This window comes from Lacerta agilis, chromosome 9 (assembly GCF_009819535.1).
Source record: "Lacerta agilis isolate rLacAgi1 chromosome 9, rLacAgi1.pri, whole genome shotgun sequence".
Classification (NCBI taxonomy): domain Eukaryota; kingdom Metazoa; phylum Chordata; class Lepidosauria; order Squamata; family Lacertidae; genus Lacerta; species Lacerta agilis.
Window position 1 is genome coordinate 18,861,680 of NC_046320.1, and position 21,601 is coordinate 18,883,280.

The 21,601-nt window shown below is 40.7% G+C and overlaps 1 protein-coding gene across 1 annotated transcript; it reads right to left on the reverse strand.

Annotated features, from left to right (window-relative positions):
• Nucleotides 1-1,420: 1,420 nt before the first annotated feature.
• Nucleotides 1,421-20,900, reverse strand: PDGFRL (platelet derived growth factor receptor like). Its single transcript, XM_033159836.1, has 6 exons — nucleotides 20,614-20,900; nucleotides 17,541-17,820; nucleotides 7,116-7,267; nucleotides 5,115-5,408; nucleotides 3,846-3,985; nucleotides 1,421-2,321 (listed from the first exon to the last, which is right to left on the reverse strand). Exons 1-6 carry the CDS (start codon nucleotides 20,669-20,671, stop codon nucleotides 2,133-2,135), a joined length of 1,113 nt encoding a protein of 370 aa, XP_033015727.1. The 5' UTR covers nucleotides 20,672-20,900; the 3' UTR covers nucleotides 1,421-2,132.
• Between the last annotated feature and the right edge of the window lie 701 nt (nucleotides 20,901-21,601).

A 21,601-nucleotide genomic window follows, 5' to 3' on the forward strand; every position in this document is an offset into this window, starting at 1 on the left:
GCGGCCATCTTGGTTAGACCACGTGGCCTTCTGTGGCATCCATTTTGTTTGAGGGACTGTGCTTCGGTGTTGCTTTTGCTCCTAGCTCGTGGTGCCTAACCTTACCTATCTTGAGTATATATTGGCATTTATATAGCCTTAATTTCATTTCCTCATTCAGCATCTAGCTTATATTAATCACCTTCTCCCACTATACTAACAGTTACTGCTGCCTGGTGAGGAAGGCATAGCTTTCCTGGTTTTCAGTATATTTCCCAGCGATTTATTCCTTTATTTGGTCCCTTGGGAATTGCATTGAGTTAAGGTTTTTTGCAGTTAGCGGTGCTATTAAGGCTGTGCAGCCTAATTAACCCCTTCCCTTATTTCATACCGCCAGGTGCTTTAGGCGGCAGGCTCGACTGTTTATTAGCTTTATTCCGGTCACTGCTAGGCTTCTTCCCTGCAGTTTTCAGTTAACTTATTTGGATAAATAGGATTTACAAGAAGATAATTAGAATCTGAAATACTAGTAACTTAAATAAATTAAATAAATAATAAATACATAAATTAACTAAATAAATAGGCACGCAAGGATTAGGAGCAGCACAATTTCAGTAAGCATAATGGCCCCAAAGGAGAATCAGCAGAAGTCAGCCAAAACCCCTTCAGGTAAGCAGAAGGCTGCCAAAACCCCTTCAGGTAAGCCGAAAACTGCCAAAACCTCTGCAGGTAAGCAAAATACTGCTTCCAAGCAGAAGGCTGCGTCAGCACAGCCACAGGGGGGCGCGCTAGTCACTATCTCTCCACAGGTGCTAGAAAATTTACTGGCCGGTTTTAATAGTTTGTACCAACAGATTAAGCCAAATGCCAGCATGCCAGTGCTACCCACACAGAGCACACCAGACTGCATTCCTGATACAGCAGTGGATGACGAGTTATAAGCATAACATCCACATTCTGAGCCATTTATACAGAAGCGGCTTCTATTTTAGATTGACCTTGCACACAGTAATAATAAGACTGAATAAGCTGCCACAGAAGTGTTGTTTTGTCGAATCGTCTAGTATTGCTGAAAACATACAGCTGCTTTACAGGATAAAACTTAATTTATTTAAAGATTTATTAAAAGATGCTAGTTGTTTTTGTTTCCCTTCTACAGAGGCTGGATGAGTGCTTAATTCTAAATGCAGTTACCAATAGAAATGATTTGAATTCAATTTAAATTCTACATTTTCTTAGAATTCTTTTAGTGCTTGGTGTGATCAGCAAAAGACCTTCACACTGAACACTAAAACTGGATCCTTCTCCTATGTAAACAGCTGAGTAACATGCATTAAGTCATGCCCCCTATATAAATATAAGAAAACTACTTTTAATATTAAATCTACAAATGCTTAAAACTTGCAGAGTATTTTATTTGTTTGATACGTATTTTACAAACAACCATTCAGGCTGCAGCTGTCTATTATACCTAAAGATGGCATATTAAAACTCACATATATTGTACTGCAATTTCTACAAAACATACAGCAATGACTAATTCTACAGGGGGAATAAATTTTACAGAGCAAAATAAACATTACATTCCAAGCTACCAGGAGACATGTGCATCTATGTTACAAGTGATATTTACTTTTCATGTGTGCAAACTAAAGCGCAAGGCTAATTTTAACGTTAACTTAGCTAGCTTTTATCTCCTAATGACAAAAGAATATTGTGAGATTATGGCTTTGAAATGCATATTTCCTAAAAAGTGACTTGAGTTATATTTAATGCTTAGCATTTATATAGTGCTTTAGTATTCGGAATGTGATGGAGACTTATTTTAGCACTCTTTAGCAACCAACCCTGTGTGGTAATTCAGTGTTTCCATAATGAAGATAGGATGGTCATTTCTCTAAGGCCACTTTTGAGTGGGAGAGGCAACACTGGGTGATGGCTATTCTAGTTCCTGGTTCGGTTTCGAAGCCCTTGTGCTACACATGCACAATAACCCTCATTTACAACCACATGCTTGCATTTGTGTTGCTCTAAGGTAAAAAATGAATTATATTAAGATTTGTTTCCACTTATCTCAAGTTCTGAAGAAAAAGCTAGCCAGAAGCAGTCCAGCAATACATTTCCTTTTCCGTCGTTTCCAAGAGCTCAATATGTCAGATGAGTTCCACATAGGCAGCTACTGTGGTCTGTCCTCGAAGGTTCTGAGCTATACAAATATAGTTTCCACCATCAATGGTCTCAAAATCTTCAACGGTAATAAGGCTCTCGGAAATTCTCGTGGTGTGACCAATTCCTCTGTCGATCAGCCTCCAAGCGTCTTGGATAACCACAGGCCTTTCATACTAATGATGGAAAACACTTAACATGAGATAGTAATCAGAAGCATTTCTGTAAACAAAGTATTTAATTTTATTAACAGTAGTTTACTTGCTAGCGTAGGAGTTTTAATCTGAATGGCAGAGCTATTGTGGAAGATGTCGAGGCTGCTGGTTTTACAATAAGAATCCCAGCTGTTCCCATACAATGAAAGATGTGTTTGCTGCTTCTAGGGCTGTCTTTGTTTGTTTCTGCCCTTTTAATCTGAAGGGGAAACATGACCATTTAAGGCTCGCCTCTCTTTGTATTCATGCCAGATAAAGATTACTTACTGGGGAATTTTAGCACCTATATGTGATGTGCAGCCAGATCCTAGCTAGGCACGTATAACTGGAAGTAAGGCCAACAGAGTCTGTCAACAGATTACAGCCTTAATACAATCTCCTCAATACTTCCTTAGCTGTATTTTGTCTAGTTTGGGGAAACTGGTCCTATGGTTTCTTTTGGGTTCAGGTACTTGGTATATAGCCGAGTCTGGGAAGTCTTAAATGCCATCTTTGAAAAGTTAATTGAACCCATGCAATAGGTGGAACTTGAGACATTTGGTATGTAGTCCTGCCATCTGTTTTGTCAAGACTTAAAGTGGTTTTAGTGGGATTTATGCATGAGAGATCATGGGGCAGAACTGTGCCACTTCAGACACAGTTGTGGTAAATATATTCAAAATATCCAAGCACCATATTGCAAAGGCACAACTGACTACCACCTCTCAAAACCAGAAAGAGGCTTTGGAACAGATTGCATTTTATCCTAATGCCTACTATCACCACACATACCGGTAATTTACCTGCTAATAAAGGAAATGTCCACAAATCGATGTTATTATGTTACAATTTTCGTAGCCACTTATTGCTAACCTGATGGCATGGGTTGTGCTTTGAGACAGGATAAGAGTTTGTGTTGCTGTAGTAACTGCATACACCTGCAGCTTCAGTAACAGTGTCATATTAATCTGTGAATTTACAATATATAGAAAAATAAAAGGAAACTCGAAAGGGTCAATTACTGTTCTACAGGACAGTAGATGAAGATAAATTGATTTTTAAAAATCTAGTGGTGAAGAATCAAAATCCAGAAGGGAAATAACCCTCAAAAAGTTATCAGGATTTAATAGTAGAAAAACATTGTGGTAGATTATAATGATAAGCGTTCTCTGTAAAACATAGTCCTTGTTTACTCATTCCTTGTTTACTAACTTTATAGTAGTCCTTTTGTTAGGCTTTTTTGGTGCAGACTTATCCAAAACATGGATGGCCAATTTTGGGCCAAATCAGCCTTGTATGTATAATCTTTCCAAGATAAAAGTGGCAGGAAAAAACAGATTACCAGTCAACATTACCCTCTGCCTGCATCGTCCTCAAGACTTCAGCAACTTTGTAGCTAATAAGTTTTGTTTTCATGCCTTCCTAAATTTCATGCTAGACTTACTTGCGTGATCGTAATTTTCTATTTATTTATTTTTTTGAGAAATAACAAAACAAGCAGTTTACCTTTTGCCCTGGATATATCCAATTAAACTCCACTTCTACATCTGGCTCCCCCAAAACTGTGCACAGAACACTGATATCATCACCACCTTCTGCCGTACTGGAAGATGCTTTGATTGTAGTTGAAGGTGGGCCACTAGGGACTGGTTCAAAGAGATGGGCGAGAGACAATAAAAAGCAATTCCACATTTTTAATAGCCTACCAGGGTTGCAAATGGACCAGCTTGACTTGTAGAAATCAGCAAGTGAAAATTCCACAACATGGAAACCAAGATTACCAGCTGCTAATAGTTGCACTCAAGTCACTGTCAACAACATTTACACAGGGAGTAGAAAAAAATATCGACAATTAAAAATTCTACTCAAAGTCAATTTTTAATTCATATTGCTCAAACCCACCCAACAGATACACAACTCTCTTGTAATTTGCTCACAAATTAGCTGCAACTGCTGTTTCGGGGGGAAATATTTGTGGGTGCAGATGTATTACTGTAGTATTATAAGACTTCCCTTCGTTTTAAGTGTTCTTTGACATAGCTTGGGGAAAATGCAGGTATTGCGTAAAGATAACCGAGAACTTCTATCTTCTGCCTCAGTTTCAAAGTAGATAAATGCTTGAGGTTTGGAAAGTTTCACTATGCTGATAATTTTACTTGGCTGACTTCAGAAAACACATTTGAATGTGTTTTGCTTGTGGTGAAGTAGCCTGAGTAGTTTAGTATAAACCTGAGTACCTAGGTAGCTCACCATAAGGTAAAACAAAGGTAAAGGACCCCTGGACAGTTAAGTCCAGTCAAAGGTGACTATGGGGTTGTGGCGCTCATCTCGCTTTCAGGCCAAGCGAGCCAGCATTTGTCCACAGAGAGCTTTCTGGGTCATGTGGCCAGCATTGATGAAACCGCTTCTGGTGCAACAGAACACCATGATGGAAACCAGCACACATGGAAACGCCATTTACCTTCCCGCCGCAGCGGTACCTATTTATCTACTTGCACTGGCATGCTTTCAAACTGCTAGGTTGGCAGAAGCTGGGACAGAGCAATGGGAGCTCACCACCACTGCGGATATTTGAACTGCCAACCTTCTGATTGGCAAGCCCAAGAGGGTCAGTGGTTAGACCACAGTGCCACCTGCGTCACCATAAACACAGATCACCACTGTGTTAACCTGTGTGGGAAATTGCTCAGGGCCAGTTTAAAGCACTGCGACTGAGAGTGTACAGTAGAACTGCTTTGATGTTAGCCTGAGCCATTCAGTTAGTTTTTTTTTTACCTTCCACATAAAGCAACTGGTACTTGATGGAAATCTGAGGCGCTCCCCATGATTCTGCTCTGCAGTAAACCACTCCTTTGTGATCAGATGTTGGGTGCTTATAGATAAAACCCTTCTTCACGTCATAAATAATGTTGGTTCCATCCACTTGGATTTCTTCAGCTGGAAACTCCTGGTGCAATGAGACTTTCACTGATGGGCTGGTCACTCGGCAAGGAACTACCGCTGGCTTATCTGGGTTGAGGTAGACAACTTCAAAATAACTGGCAGAGGGAACGAAGAGCTCCCCTTTATCTGTATGAAGAAGCACGACAATGGATACTAATCATGCACCAGTCATTACCATTTTAACCAACACCAAGCAAAAACATCAATAATGGGATAAATTGTTTATTAGCAGACTTCTGATTTTCACCAACAAGTAACCTTTAAGAGTAGTTTTCTAAAAGAAAATAAATGAACTAATTGAAATATATAATGGCTTCATTGCATCTCTAATTTGCATGTCCCCTGTAAGCAAATGCCCGGTCTACCTCAGGGGTAAACAAACCATTCTTCGGAGACTAATGAGCCTTGTGAAACACCCCACCCCAAAGCCACATGAAGACTGGCATACATGAAAAGTGGATAACAATTTGTCCAAGCCTAACCTAGTGAGAGAGGCAACCATAGTACCTCTGCAAGAATTATGTTTTCAGTTGTGATTTCAAATACTTAGCTACTGAATTTAAACACTAAGCCCCAAATCACTAAGCCTTTATTGAATGTGGCCATGTGCTCAGCAGGGCCTCTCAGACTGCGAATGCAGCCTTCCCAATACATTGCATGCAGTTTTAAAAGAATCCCAACAGCAGATTTGCATCTTACAGCATAAGTCTCTGAATGGTGACTGCATTTCTGAATTTTAAAAATAACCGGATCTTTCCAAGCTGAGCTATTGTACTAACTTCACCACCTAGAATCCTCTACTTCTGATCAGAATCCATATTGATAAAAAGTAAAGGACCCCTGAACGGTTAAGTCCAGTCGAAGTCAACTATGGGGTGCGGTGCTCATTTCCGCTTTCAGGCCGAGGGAGCTGGTGTCTGTCCGCAGAATGCTTTTCCAGGTCATATGGCCAACATGAATAAACCACTTCTGACACTATGATGAAGTGCCAGAATGCACGGAAACGGTGTTTACCTTCCCGCCGCAGCGGTACCTATTTATCTACTTGTGCTGGCATGTTGTCAAACTGCTAGGTTGGCAGGAGCTGGGACAGAGCAACAGGAGCTCACTCTGTCCCACGGATTCGAATTGCCATTCTTGTGATCAGCAAGCCCAAGAGGCTCGGTGCTTTAGACCGCAGCGCCACCCACGACCCCAAATGCGTACCAATCATGATTTGTAGACTTGGTATCCTACTTCAATCACCACTCTTTACGCAGTGCATTTTCACCTCACATTATTGCTCTTTATCTTGCTTATTAGGGCCACCTCCCCCCTACCTGGTACCTGCCAGATGTCTCATCAGCTCCAAACACTGCATCCAGTGGTGAGGAAATTAGTCAAAAACTTACACCTTGAGGAAGGCTGCATTAAGGAATGATGTGCATGCAGTGACTTTTTAACTTCATCCACCACTGCACACCTTAAATAACCATAATGCAGCTGGTTGTAAATTTTCTCTACAAAACAGACAGCAGGCACTAATTAACCATTCCTCTTTTTTAACTTGCTTTGATCTCCAATTAAATATTTCCACTGTGTAAACAAGAAGCTTAAATAAGATAATGTATCACCAAAAGACTAAGCAAACCCAAATACAGCAGTGCTAAAAAATGAACTGCTTTGAAAAATGAGCATGTAACTAATGAGCACAAAAGAGGTCATAATCTGCACTATCAGAAACACTTGCTGCCCACTCAATACAGGGATACCGTGAAGTGCAAAGATGGGGGGAAAAAGATAGCATTAAGGAAGGACCTTTCTACCTTTGGGAACAATGATCCATTCCATTACCTGCAAAAAAGATGTACGTTGAGCCCGTTTTGGTCTCATCCTTCTTGCAATTGTAGCCACTGCATTGCAGGAGCCAGCAGCTGTATTGACCAGTGTCTGCTGCAGTGGCATTTGCCAGAATCAGCTGCCCATATCTGTCATGTTGCCTGATGCTAGCAAGGACAAAGAGAAAGCACAAAGTCAAAGGTTATGGAGGACCGTTTCAGTCCAAGAGCTGCATTAGTTCATGGCCAAGTTTATTGGGGCAACGTGCTAGTGGTGGGTGGGGTCAAAACGAAAGGGGATGTAGGCAGAGCTGAAGCACAGATACACACACTGCATGCATTACACACACACACACACATATATATATATATATATATATATATACAGCACACACAGTCAGCACCAAGGCCTAGTTCACATGACATGCCAAGTCAAGGTTTATAAATCAAGGTCCAGTTAACCATAGTTCAGAATGATGGTCTGAACTTGGCCCTAATGGCCTAATGGCGCAAGTGCCAGGGAACTTCTACCCGCTGTGCCAAAGGTGCACCAGGAGCAAGAGCCGCCACCAAGGTTGCAGCATGGGGAAGTGGAGATGGGGACTTGGAGCCCATGTTCCTTCTCTTCAAGATATTAGCAACCAGTGTTAGAAACTGAGAAATGAAAGCCAGGAGCAAAATGACACCTTAAACCTAGGTTATGGGCACAACAACAGAATGTCTAGGCACACTTTTTTTTATATAACAAGAAGCTGAAAATGAATGAACTGCAGCTAAAACCTTATGTTCATTTTTCACATGGTCTAGTCTTCATCTGAAGACTGCAAAAAACAAAGCCAAACTCCCCCTGCCTGCCCCCTTAATATTCTTATTAGGGTCCCTTCTCCAGTCCTCAGAGAGTAGCTAGAAGTGGGGAGGCAGAAAAGGGTCCACCTTTCATTCCAGCAGTGGCAGTTTTAATCTGAAATCTTAGGCGCAGTACTGTTCTCAGGGCTCAGAAACTGCACACATTAATGAAATTCCCTGTCGCAAAACGCGCCGAGAACAATGGGAGTTTCGAACGCTGGCAACAACAGAGGGAAGTGGACACAGGCCAACCTCTACTGCTGGACTTCAATATACAAAACACCCAGGCAAGGATGTTGGAGAATTCCAACAAAAACAGAAGTGGTAGCAGAAACTGCCAATGTTCACTTATTCATCCCATGTCCAGAACTGAAATCAATCCAGCAAATACAATCAATATTCACTGTTGGTATTGCTTTCGGCCCATACATGATATAATTACTACCCGCCTCCCCTGTCATATGTATTGCATTTCCTTTGCACTGAAATGAATGGGATGGAATAACATAATGACAATGCAATGACATAATTTAAGGACCAAGCACTTACTCATCATGTGTGGTAAAGAGAATGACACAGCACCACAGATGCACCTAATTAAATGTCACTGGTTAATACTGTTGATGATATTGATTTATGGGATGAAAACCAGTGTTAGAAACTCAGGTATATAAACTAGGTGCCAAGTGCACCTTAATCTTGGTTACGGCCACCACAATGGAATGTCTATTTTCCAGGGGGTTGGACCAATGTTACAATTCTACGATTCTACATTGCTTGAATGTAGCTTGCTCTTACAATAATTGACTTGTCCCAGAATGCAAGAAGGGGAAACACACACACACACACACACACACACAGTGAAAATGGTACAAACTATGGACTAAGGCAGAGCTTTTTAAACTGTGACCCAAAAATCTCCACATAGTTGCAACTGGACCCACGCCAGCAGCAAAACGCACCTGGCTAATTTCTAACACTGATCAAAAAATAAATACTCTGCAAGTGTTTGCATGACTAAAGCAACAAATACCATCATACAATTTATTTCTGTTTCTTGGCACTTGATATAAGAAAGCAAAAGTGATGTCAGTACGATTGTATAGGGCAATGTTCAGTTTTTCATGTCCTCTTTTTCCAGGACACACCCTCTTTTTCATGGGTAGAGTCATCACAGAGATCCATAGTTAAAAGTAGAAGTCAGTAAATGTGTCCTTTTTTTTGCTCTTCAAAATATGGCAACCCTTTGACATCTGCCTTGGGCACTATAAAAAAAAACTATTATTTTTATTACTACTACTGTTATTTATTAAATTTCTATACTGCACTTCAACTGAGGATCACAGGGCAGTTTACAATATAAAAACACAAACATGCACAACAACCCACCCCTCAACACACACACACACACACACACACACACAGTTTAAATGGCTATATAGATTGTATAATTAGCCAAAGGCTAATTGAGAGGGTGTGGTCCTTAGGATGGCCGAGGGGTTAGATATGGTCATTTGAAGAGAAGATGATCTCTTTCCCAGTTGTGTCTCTACCAGTATATATTCAGCACATAGGAAGAAGAAAATGTTGAGCAACCCCTCAGCTGTTTACTTGCGATTCCTGCTTGGCTCCTTGCTTATCTTCGGACCTCATGGGAAGGGGCTTGGCTGGTGGCAGCCATGGGACAAATACTTTGCACGAGCCCCTTTTGGGGAGCTAATTGAAAATTGAATAATGTGATTGTGGTTTAGGAATACATGCCTCCAGAGAAAATGGTAAGATATTCAATACTGAGTATCTCCAATACAGAGAATCAGTTGTGCCTGAAGAATTTTTACTCCCCCTGTTATCACAGTCTGCTAAAATCATTAGAGCACCATTGAATGAGGCAAATTAAGGTCAGCACTAATTAGCAAATCACACAGTTTGATTGGCTCAACTTTCTCCACACAATAAGCTATCCATCAAACCCTCTACATATAAGCCATCCAGCAATCAAAATAGCCAAATAACTTTCCAAGAAAATCCATAATGTATCCCTATGGAAGCTAAATAATTAGGACTTTGTGTATGAAATCAATCTCTTCCAGAGTTTCCTTTCCACCAACATATGCCCTGATTCAGTTCATCCAAAGCAAATTGCGGAAATGCCAACATTCGATATAGACCATACCGAGAAAAGTGGTCCAAATCCCTACACAACCTGGGATCTATTTTGAAATGTTAGTTCCCATGAAGAACCCATTAAGTAGCACAAGATAAACTCATTTGTAGATGTATCAATACTATACATCTTTTTTATTTGTTTTTTAATTTTAGGCAAGCATTGTGCTAACACAGAGATTGATGTTGGGTGGAACTTTAAAAAAATCATAGAAATTTCAGGAGGGGGACCTTTAAAGGCAAATTTCTATCTCATATGTTAGAAAGGCATGCTTGACGAAAGCACAGAAGCCAGATGTACATGAAAAGTTTCTACCAGTTCAGACCACAGTTTCAGAGCCCTGCTGCATAGTTTGTTGTCTCTCCCACTGATTAGCAGAAGCATTAAGATATTATGCAAAACAAACAAGGAAATATACTTAATATGCACAATTTAGACTCATTGCAGAATTCAGTTTTCTCACCCCAAAACTTAGATTACTGTGGTATAAAATTTCCATTTAAAAGCAAAGTATAAAAAACCCCAGCCCTGGCTATAAGCACTCTATCAGTAGCTACCAACTTCTTATATCTAAATTATATGCAGCCTAATCCTATGCTTATTTACTTAGAAATAGGGTCTCAGCAAGTTGATCATTCTGAGACCAGTTCACTGGACTTCAGTGTTAATCTCAAAATGGTTCTGGTGCAAAGGGTTTGAAATGTAACAGTCTGAGGAGAAGAAACAGAATGGTATCAGAGTTGTTTGTTTGTATCCATCAACACAAACAGCCAGCTTCAATAGAGATCTTAGTTCCTTAGGTCATTAAAACAGTCTGCAACCCCCTGCTGATTAATCTGTTGTATTGGCAACTGTCTAGGATGCTAACTGTTTTCTGATTAGCCTGTTCTCCTCTTCAAATGACAGTAGCTCAATTCAGAACTTCTTGCGAGGCCAGCACAGGACCAGATGGTCCCGCTGTGCTGGGCATTATGAATATACTGTCTGCTTGGGACTTACTACCCTTTGCCCCTCCTTGAGAAGGCATTAAGGTTGGGCGCAAGTCTCCCCTTCTGCAGCTCAGCAGCATGTATCCAGAGACACATTTGTTCTTTTGCGTGAGTAAGTGAGGTGCAGCCATACACAATGGAGAATTAACCACCTATGAGTTCTTTCTCAAACATTTACATTTCTGTCATAGGCTGAAACCATTGACTAAAGCTTGCTTTCTGGTAATGAATGCTTTGTAAGTCAAAAGCTTACATGTTTACCAAGAAAGTTGGAATAATAAGAGATATGCCCATGAAAATTGCCTTAATTGGTGATGCACTTAACTTATCAAAGCATCATATGTACAGCAGATCCTGAAAAACAGGTTCACAAATTTCAGACACATCCCTTTCTTTCTCAATGCAAGTATGTCGCTAGAGAAATGCAAAATGTGGCAACTGGCAGAAACTGCTCCACTTGCAGTCCGTGGTACTTAATCTTCTAAAGACTGACAGAATGAACAGAACATTAATAAGAAAAGAAGTAGCACTTATATGGAGAATAAAGATTGAGGAAACAAAATTGACCCTAAATATTGATAAAATATGCCATAAAGCAAATTCATATTACACCCTTGCATAATAATTTGACTAATTTCACTATTTACAGGAAATGGGCACCAAATGACTAAAGATGCTGGCAAGTACAGCATCTGAATACCACTTTAGCAGTGGTTAGAAGTAGCACACATTGAAGCCGACCATTGGAATAATAGCTTTGCAGTTTAGACAGACAGATGTGGAAGAGGACATCCCAGAATAAAGACCACATTCGCACCACACATGAAAAGCACTCTTATACCTCCTAAGAATCCTGGGAACTGTAGTTTAAAGTGCTGTGAACTGTAGCCCCGTGGGGAGTAAACTACAATTCCCAGGATTCTTGAAGAAAGGCATGACTGTTAAAGTGATAAAAATGTGTTTTTAATGGATTTGTGGATGTGACCAAAGATTCATAGTCACCACTTCAAACAAGTTGACAAATAGCAACTTGAAAGGAGGGTAGCTGCAGTAACTTGGAGTTTGTAGGTTAACAGATCATATGCTTAAGGGCTAAACTTTGATGAACATATATTAATCACCCTACAGTTGAGTATCATCGTGCATTTATGATTCTGAGGGCTACTCAGTTCTGCAAAGGCCAAGGGTAGATTCTAATGATTGGTTTGCAGGTGGAATATCACGCATGCTGCCAATCTATATTATCACACAAATTGTATGTGCAAGTAGTTACTGAAGTAAGAACACAAGGATAACTAAGGAAATAGAAGCCAACGAGTCAAGGGAGATGAAGGGTTTCACCCACAGACTCTGGGAGAAAAGGTACTATTACAAACAAGAGTGATGAAATTCTTGATATGTGAGCTTGGAGATTTCTTAGTGCTGAAAGAAGCAAACAGATCAGATACGTTATTAGTGTCATCAGTTTTTGCTGAATAACTAGTAGTGATGATGTCAAATCAGCTTAATACCTTTTTGCAACAGGAAAATGCAGCCCACCACAGCAAGCTCTGAATGACTTGGGAAACAGTGACAAAGATGATATACACCATCTTACCATCAGCATGGTAAGAGATGGTCATCCTAAATGTTGCTTCTGGTTTGTTTGTTTGTTTGTTTGTTTGTGTTTTTTGAGACTGCCTTCTGTTCAGATCACTTTTGTGGAGAAGATAAAATTGAAGGTTGAACCATTCGTGATAAAAGTGATAGTGAACTTGATGAGCGCCAGTTAAAATCAAGAGTGGCATGCCAGCTTTGGTAAACCTGTTCAAGATCACAATAATATCCTTCTACCAGGTACTTCAATAACAACATGCTCATTCCAGCTGCGTTCTATCATTTTAGGCATGAGGAAGGCACTCTGCTAAGTAGAGATGGAACCAATTATTGCTATATTAATCATAATCAATAACATTCTAAATGCTGAAATATAAAAAGCCCAAAGTATCTGAAACTGTAGACTCTCATGGTTCCAAAACATCCAAGTGGGCCTTTTCCAAGTGTGCCAGTCCAAGAGTATAGCTAGTTACTGATGGAAGCTTGGAGATACCCCTTCTTGGTCTTTCCATTCTTTGCTTTCAGAAAACGAGCCTCAGAGTGCGGTAGGATTTTCCCAAATCCTTGGTAGTGTCTTCAGTTGTTTGGTGAATATGTTCTGTTATATAATAGCAACATGAACTACATGCTTACAGTCCTATTAAATGCTTATAGGCTTGCAACCGCCAGCTCTTTGGCATTTTATATGTTTGTTGGGCTCAGTTTCCTCTCCTCCATCTTTATTTTTCACTTACTACAGTGGTACCTCTGGTTACGTACTTAATTCATTCTGGAGGTCCGTTCTTAACCTGAAACTGTTCTTAACCTGAAGCACCACTTTAGCTACTGGGACCTCCCGCTGCCGCTGTGCCGCCAGAGCACGTTTTCTGTTCTTACCCTTCTTAACCTGAAGCGTTATTTCTGGGTTAGTGGAGTATGTAACCTGAAGCGTATGTAACCCAAGGTACCACTGTATGTTGCTTCAGGCACATCAGTGAGGAGCTGGGAAGTGCTATAAGCATTACTCATTTTGCTTCAGTCATCACCTTTTCATTTATGGCACTTGAAATCAAAGGATATACTTATACATATACATTAAAATGTGATTCACAGCTATGAAACTACATGCTCCCTTCTACAATAAAAATTCACCATGTCTTACAGATTTAATTTTGCATTAAACTGTGAAGGTATTGAAGAGACATTGGTGATGCAACTTTCCTCATACTAGAAATGTATTATTGCACGCTACCCCAATCTCTGAGCCATGCAGGATTTCAGGGGTTCTAGCTGCTTACCCTGAGTTTAGTTTCGTTGGAATGAGGGAGAGCAGACACTATATATGCAACTTGAGCCTATGATGGAGGGGCTCGCTCACAGCTGGGGTGGGGGACTTCCTCCTACTGTGTGGCTGGCCCAGAGGGATGCTTATTTGCAAGGGGAAGCAGAAAAACCTGGAAAAATGATCCTCCTTCCCCTTTCTCCCAGTTTTTGGAACTGTGTGCGAAAGAGAAATCCTGGATAAATCCTCTCCAAGCAAAGTTGAAAGGGGGAAGTTTTGTTGCTTTCTTCTTCTTTTGCTTCCTTCAATGTCTCAGAGATCAATTAAAAGTGGTGAAGAGATCAGAACACCGCTTCCTTCCCTTTTTAGGAACAGAAGCACTTTGGCGTATTGCTCTCTCTCTCTCTCTGTGTGTGTGTTTGGATCTTAAGGACAACATACATGTTTACACCATGTGAATACATAAAAAGGGCACTGCTGCATACAATCAGCTACAAAAACTGAGTCCTCTTTATACTGAAAATGAAATACCTGCAATGAAAGAAATGTGATGCTGACATACGAAGCACTTTGTATCTATCCCTTCCTGTAATTTGGAAGGAGAATGTAGCCAATCCACTTTAAATTATTTAACTGCAATGGTTCAGCCGTCAACAATTTTTTTTTAAGGAAACTTGTGGATTATTCTTTTATTTTATTATTTAGAGACTTAAACTGCAAGCATTTAGTACTCAGAAGTAAGTCCCACTGAATTCAAAGGAACTTACTCCCAGGTAACTGTGTAAAGATTCTGCAGTCATATACTGCAATCTGAAGCATTTTTACTCAGAAGTAAGTCCCACTGAGTTTGATAGGACTTACTCTTTATTATGTGCCTGATCATTATCAGTTTCTACTACTTATTATTATTATTATATAGTCATAATACTTCTTAGAATTCCTTAAATGATCTATTACTCTCTGAGGAGATCTACTTAAAGTTGAATGAAGGCAAGATACATACACAGACAATTTTACTATTTGGAGAGACTATTTCTTCTCCAGCCTCTTTCAAACTATGTTCTATACCCTTTATGAACAAATGTGTTGAGTTGTGTGTGTGTGTACGCAAACACATGTGGGGGGTGACAAACTGGATCTTTGCCCTGGGTGACAGAAAGCCTGCTGATAACAACCCATACCTTGTTGTCGTTTAGTCATGTCCGGCTCTTCGTGACTCCATGGACCAGAGCACGCCAGGCACTCCTGTCTTCAACCCATACCTCGGGCCATTATAGCCCTTGAACAGTGGGATATTCTGTTAAGATTCTACCCCCACCCCCAAACTCACAATAGTATTATGGTGTAAGTTTGGCAGGCCAAAGTCTACTTCATCATGTACATGGAATGTCCTCTTGAGTTGGAAGGTACACAGGGGTGCAGAGAGAGAAAAGGAGCAGTGGCGTCAGAGGGAAGTGAAGTACCAGAAATAAACATGGAGATAATTGCAATGAAGCTTATATGTACGCAATGTAATTACAGTGACCATTCACAATGCAATGTAGATAAACATCCTGGCATTTATAAGTTAATAAAAACATACAGGATATCTAGTTCACAATTGTAACTTTGTTAGCATTTATGATGCCACCGAACTTTTTACTGCAGCAGACCATACATGGTTACTAACATGGGGAAACCCAGCCAGATGGGTGGGTTATTTATTTATTTACTTACTTACTACTACTGCTGCTGCTGCTGCTGCTGCTGCTACTACTACTCTAATAGTTCCCTGAGGAGAGGGATTGATTGTTAAACAACTCTGGGAACTGTAGCTCTGGGAGGGGAATAGGGGTTTCCTTACAACTCTCAGTCAGCACCCTTAGAAAACTACATTTAAAAGTTCAGTATTTTAAATGGGTAGCCAGATGCTGAGACAACTGAAATACTAAAAAATACTACAGAGTCCTCATTTCAAATTTACCATATCCTTCCAGGACATCACGCCTTGGAAAAAGGGTCTTCGTTTGTCAAAGTACCTCACTTACTTTTACAGTCAGGCATTTGGGCATTTTGGCCTAATACTATACAAACCCATTAAAAGTACAGTCAGTTCTGCCTTTACATAATTATTTATTAACTCCCCCTGGTCAAGGCTATTTGACAATAATATTTCTGGTGAAATCTGCCATCTAGTGGTCAAATATCCTGTGGCTCAGTTAACTGCATAATAAAAACAAGACCATTTGGAATAACTGCAATACTATACTGGATCTGGCCGACTAATGTATTTTCTAACTTGAGTGTGATGGAAGTTCATCAGAGATAGAGGGATGTCGTATCTCGGAAAGCGCTTGCATTTTCTGGCTACCAAGGTCTGTAAAACCTCAAACACTTCTTCCATGACATTATTTAAACTACATTTCAGAGTAATTGGCACTTGTAGCAAAAGCCACAACATCCCATGGCAATGAATTATATGAGCTTTTTAAAATCATTATTATCCCAATGTAATATACCAATCACTATAAACACAAATAGTGCTAACCATATATATCGAAGTTTGACTTACACATTTTATTATTCAGCAATGTATTCATTTATTTATAATAGTAACTAAAATTTGGTGACTCTCCTAGGGACTCACCCGCCCCCCCCCAAAAAAATGTTCACGGTAAGGAACATAACTTACATAGGGGCCCTTGTCACACAGCTAACATTCATCTATACTTCTATCTTAAGTGTAGATAGGGTAGAAAACCCTATCTTGCAACAGCAGGTGCAGGATGTATTTAGAAAAAAGCATACATCACACAGTTTACAATATGGCAAAGCTAAAAGTAATTACAAATAAAGACTACTTTCCTAATCTAGTCTAGAATGTTGACAAAACATTCTCTTGTGATAACATCTACCTGTTATTGCTATGTATTTCTAGGGCAGATGGGAATACACCCAATAAGAAACTTGCATCTGAGTTAGAAAACTAATTTTCTGTAAACCACATGTGTAAAACAAGACTACCGCTGCACTCCAAAATCCATTCAGAAGTCCTAATGAATTATTTGGACTTACTTCCGGATAAATATACACATGATAACACTACAGCTACAATTCTTTCAACAAAGAAGTTTCCAGATATTTCATCTGAACAAAAGCACCTGTCCCCTCTATAGTGGTACCCCGGGTTACGTACTTAATCCGTTCCGGGTTACAGTACGTAACCCGAAAAGGACATAACCTGAACAGACCGGAAAAACCCCAAACCCCCGGAAAAAAACATGAAAAACGCCCTGCGCATGTGCAAATTCGCGCTCGTCAGGTTGCGCTTCCAGGTTAGCAGAGTTCGTAACCCAAAAAGTACGCAACCCGAAGCGTACGTAACCCGAGGTACGACTTTATTTAGCTTGAGTTCTGTTTTAGGTGAAATTCTATGGAAACTGAACACTGGCAATGGTCTGTCATAAATCCCTCTGAAATCTTTCCTCCTTCTCTATACATTCCAATGTATTTTACCAAAGGAACATCAACATTTGCATTGATTTAAAAAAAGAAGTAGTAAAGTTTGGGCATAACTTTATTCATTTCCACCTCTCAAAGTCTTACCTGACCCTGTTGTGATCTGAAGGATGGCTCCATACAATTTTATTTCCTTTACACCGCAGTTCTAAATTCTGTCCTGCAGATAGGCTCAGAGTAGCAGCAGGTTTCTGAAAACGCCCCTTATCCATCACTTGTGTCATGATGGAATGGATCTTTGGAGAAGCATCTGTGGATTCTCTCTCCTTTAGTTTGGGAGTTTTGGGTTTTACTTTTTTGTTAGCGGGTTTAATCCTGTTCTCTCCTGGTTCCTTCGGACGCTTGTTCTTTGAAGGCTGACCAATAGCTATCACAAGAGAGAAGAAAATATCATGCTCTATTTTGGGTACAAAAAAATTCCTGAAAGGGGTTTTTCAGCTCACATATGGAAAGGAATCCAGAATATCCACAGTATTGACATAGGATTAGCATTTGTAACCAATTTATTTTAAATAGGCCAAGACAGCACTGAGGGCTTTTGTGTGTATATACATCCTGTTCAATTTTTGTTATTTCAGGATGCTCACCAACAGGCAATTTTAAATCTGCATGGATTTAAATTAACACATGCAAATAAGCAATTACTAGGTCTTCCCACAGGATAAGATGACACTTCTGTGTAAAATCAATTATCTTTGCCAGAAGCTACTACTCTTAGTCAGCATTCATATGAACACACAGTTGTAAAAAGAACAGCTGAGATTATAGGTTTGGAAGTTGGCTTAGAATTTTAGAAAACTAAACTTGGTTTGTGCATGTAAAACTACTTGTAATCCTTAATTCTAATGTTTTTTTCCAGGTAATATATTTCCCTTTTAATTAGTACAGTATTATCCTTGTGCCATCGCCTATAAAACGGATTCCGTGGGGAAATACTGTGTTTTGGAACAGAAACACAAATTACACCTGCAGTGACTGATCTAAGCAAGCTCATTCATGTATTGTTGGTTACTTGATACTGTGATAAATATGCCTATTTAGACAGTCAAGTAGAACAAGGGCCACAGAGCAGGGTAGGAGTGCACATCTGTACTGGGCCTCAAGCTACCAGGTTTCATTTCTTAAAAAGACGACGGGAATGGTTCATTCTGAAGATGGTATTCGGGCATCCTCTGGGTAGATATGTCACTCTAATTTTCGTCTCTAGAGTCAAACAATTGAAGGACTGCCTGGTTCATTATGATTCTCTCCCCCCCCCCATGTTCCCTAGTAGAAGATAAACAGGAGAGAAATTCAGTATTTTACTGCAGCTGTGACTGGACAGTAGCATGCTCACCCAATAGCAAAAGCAGCATGCTCTTTCCAACCAAGGTTTTATTTCATGCAACAACAAAAAAATGCCCCCCCCCTGAGTATGCAAGCATTAAGAAAATCATTAGTATATACATCTTTCAGGGGAGTGGGCATTGCAGTTGCCCATTTGATGCAATCCAGTGCTTTTTCCTTAAAAAATGTTTAGGAGTACTCTCATTTTCCTACTCATATTGAAATACTGCAACCAAACGTAAGATTCACAAAATGTTTAGGGGTATGCGTACCCCTGCTCCCTCCCCCCTGCCGAAAAAAGCACTGATAATCCATACCTTCTCATAGCAAGCCAGTTGCTATGAGTTTGTGGCTACTAGACATTTCTAAATCTCTGGGTTCAGTAGGTGTTAGCATTGATTAAATTCTAATTAAGACCTGTATGTACTGAGCTGTGTGTTAGACATGTCTAGTGCATTGGAATTAGCAAGTGTCCAAAGCTTTCAGGGCTGGAGTGAGACATAGGTCAGGAACAAAACTGAATCGCCAGAGGCCAGTGAAGTTAACTTTTTATTCAAGGAAACCCTTCTTTGAATTAGTTATGAGTTATTGATGTTGCTTAAATGTTTAACTGGGGCTGGCAGTTATTTTAATTTGGGTATACCTGTAACTGTAAACTGTTTATTATTGTTATTGTTGTTGTTGATTTCTAGGTCTGTTTGTTTGTTGCTCGTATAGGATATTTTGTTTTTTAATGTTTGATGCTTTGTTGTGTTTTTATATATGTTGTAAGCCACCCAGAGTGGCTGGGGAAACCCAGCAAGATGGGCGAGATATAAATTTTAAAATTATTATTAATAATAATAATAATAATTATTATTATTAATTGGGAGGGAGGCAAAAAACCTCAGCCCCTAGGAATGGTGCAATGGTTAGAAAACAAGACTGAGCCCAGCTTCAATACACACATGCACCCAAAACCAAACTGATTTAATCTTTCTCTCTCTCAATACATATCAGATACAGAGAATGACCACAGCATAACAGTTTAACGTCCTGCAACTCAATCTCAAAACTAATTGCAAAAAATAGTTCTTGCAATATGGCAATATTTTCTGCACCAAGTATCACAGACAGGCAAAAAATCTTCGAGTTACCTGGATTGGACATTTGGGCATCCTAACCGACTATTAAAACTCGTATGAAGTTATTATTGGATACGAGTCCCTTTGATGATGCTCACCAGGAGCTTTAAATGCACGACTGTGCCAGGCTTTGCAAACAGGCATTGCTCTTCCACTGGTGAAAACCACACATTTTACTGCCGTTACCCTACTTTACATCTAACTTTAATACATTGTTATATTAAAGTAACACCATGCGATAGTCCATAACATATTAAAACCTTAATAAAATAAAATAACAAGTTTTGGGCTATGTTGGTTTGCTTTAATAGCTATGTATGTGAGTCATGCTGAGCAGCACAGTCCTGTAGTAACTAAATGGGGTGTGGAGAAAAATAAAATAAACCCCACGACCAAATTCTCAGCATTCTTTCCCGGGGAGAGGAGGGGTGGCAGCAGCTAACGGACTCCATTAATCTGAGGCACACTTGCTTAGCCAGGAGGAGAAGGAGGCGCTCTGCCAAGTGGCGGGAAAGGCGGCAGAAACTGGGAGGCTGGGGTTGGGGGCGGCAGTTCTCCCTCTCCCCAAAAAAAGTTTTATGAGTGTCGCATGTACACAACATGGGGTGGGGTGGGGAGTTTAATGGGTGTTTTTTTTGAAAGGGATGCTGCTGAGCGTCGGAAGGCGGTGGGGCGCGCAAGACACACAGCGGCCACTCGGGCGGACTCACCATTTTGCAGCGTTTGGTGGAACAGCAGGAGCCCGAGCAGCAGCAGCCACGGCTTCATAGCGGGAAGGAGAGGAGAAGTTGGCCAGGGAAGGGGCCCGTCGTCAACTCAGGAGGGCGGGAAAGCGCGGGCGGGAGGAGGCCGAGGCAGGCGGCCCGGGTCGACTGAGGCGGTTGTGGTGGAAAGCGGCCTTTTCCTTTCCCGCCCTCAGGCCCCCCGCGGTGCTGTCAGTCATTAATAGCGCTCGTGGCAGCGACGCCGCCTCAGGAGCGAGTTCTGGAGTTAAGTGGGGTGGAGGACGCCCCATTTTTTTTTTTTGTTTGTTTGTTAGCGGGAGGTTTTCGCCCAAGCCCACCTCTCCACACACGCGAGCCTTCACCCCCAGCTGTCGCTCCTTTTCTGGCGCATGAGAACAGGGTGGTGGGTGTTTTCAATATCGTTATTCCCACCAAGCCTGCGTTAATCCCATCCACATTGGCCCCAGCTGAGCTGGACTAGGAAAGGCGCCATCAGTGTCCGCATGATGGCACCGGCTCCTGGACAACACCTGTTTTTTTTAAGCAGCCGGCGGCGGGTGCTTTTTATGGAGTACATTCATTAAGGGTGCTTTAGTGCCCCGGCAGGAATGGTTATTGCAAAGTTTGGCTCGTAAACTAGTGTTTCTCAAACTTGGGTCTCCAGCTGTTCGGGGGACTACAGCTCTCATCGTCCCTCGCTAGATAGGGATGGTGGGAGTTGTAGCCTGAAAACAACTGGAGACCCAAGTTTGGGAAATACTAATGCCAGCGGCACGTTAATGAATATACTAGAATACGATATGTTGCCCAAATGGCCATAGGATAATAGATGCTTTGGAGAACATGGAAATGGTACCTTGGGTTTGGAAGTATAGGAAGCATGAAAATAAGGGATCAACACCCTCACCTGTCCTGGGGACAGTCTACGGTTCTCAGGGACAGTCCACGCAGTGGTAATCCCCCCAGGCTACAA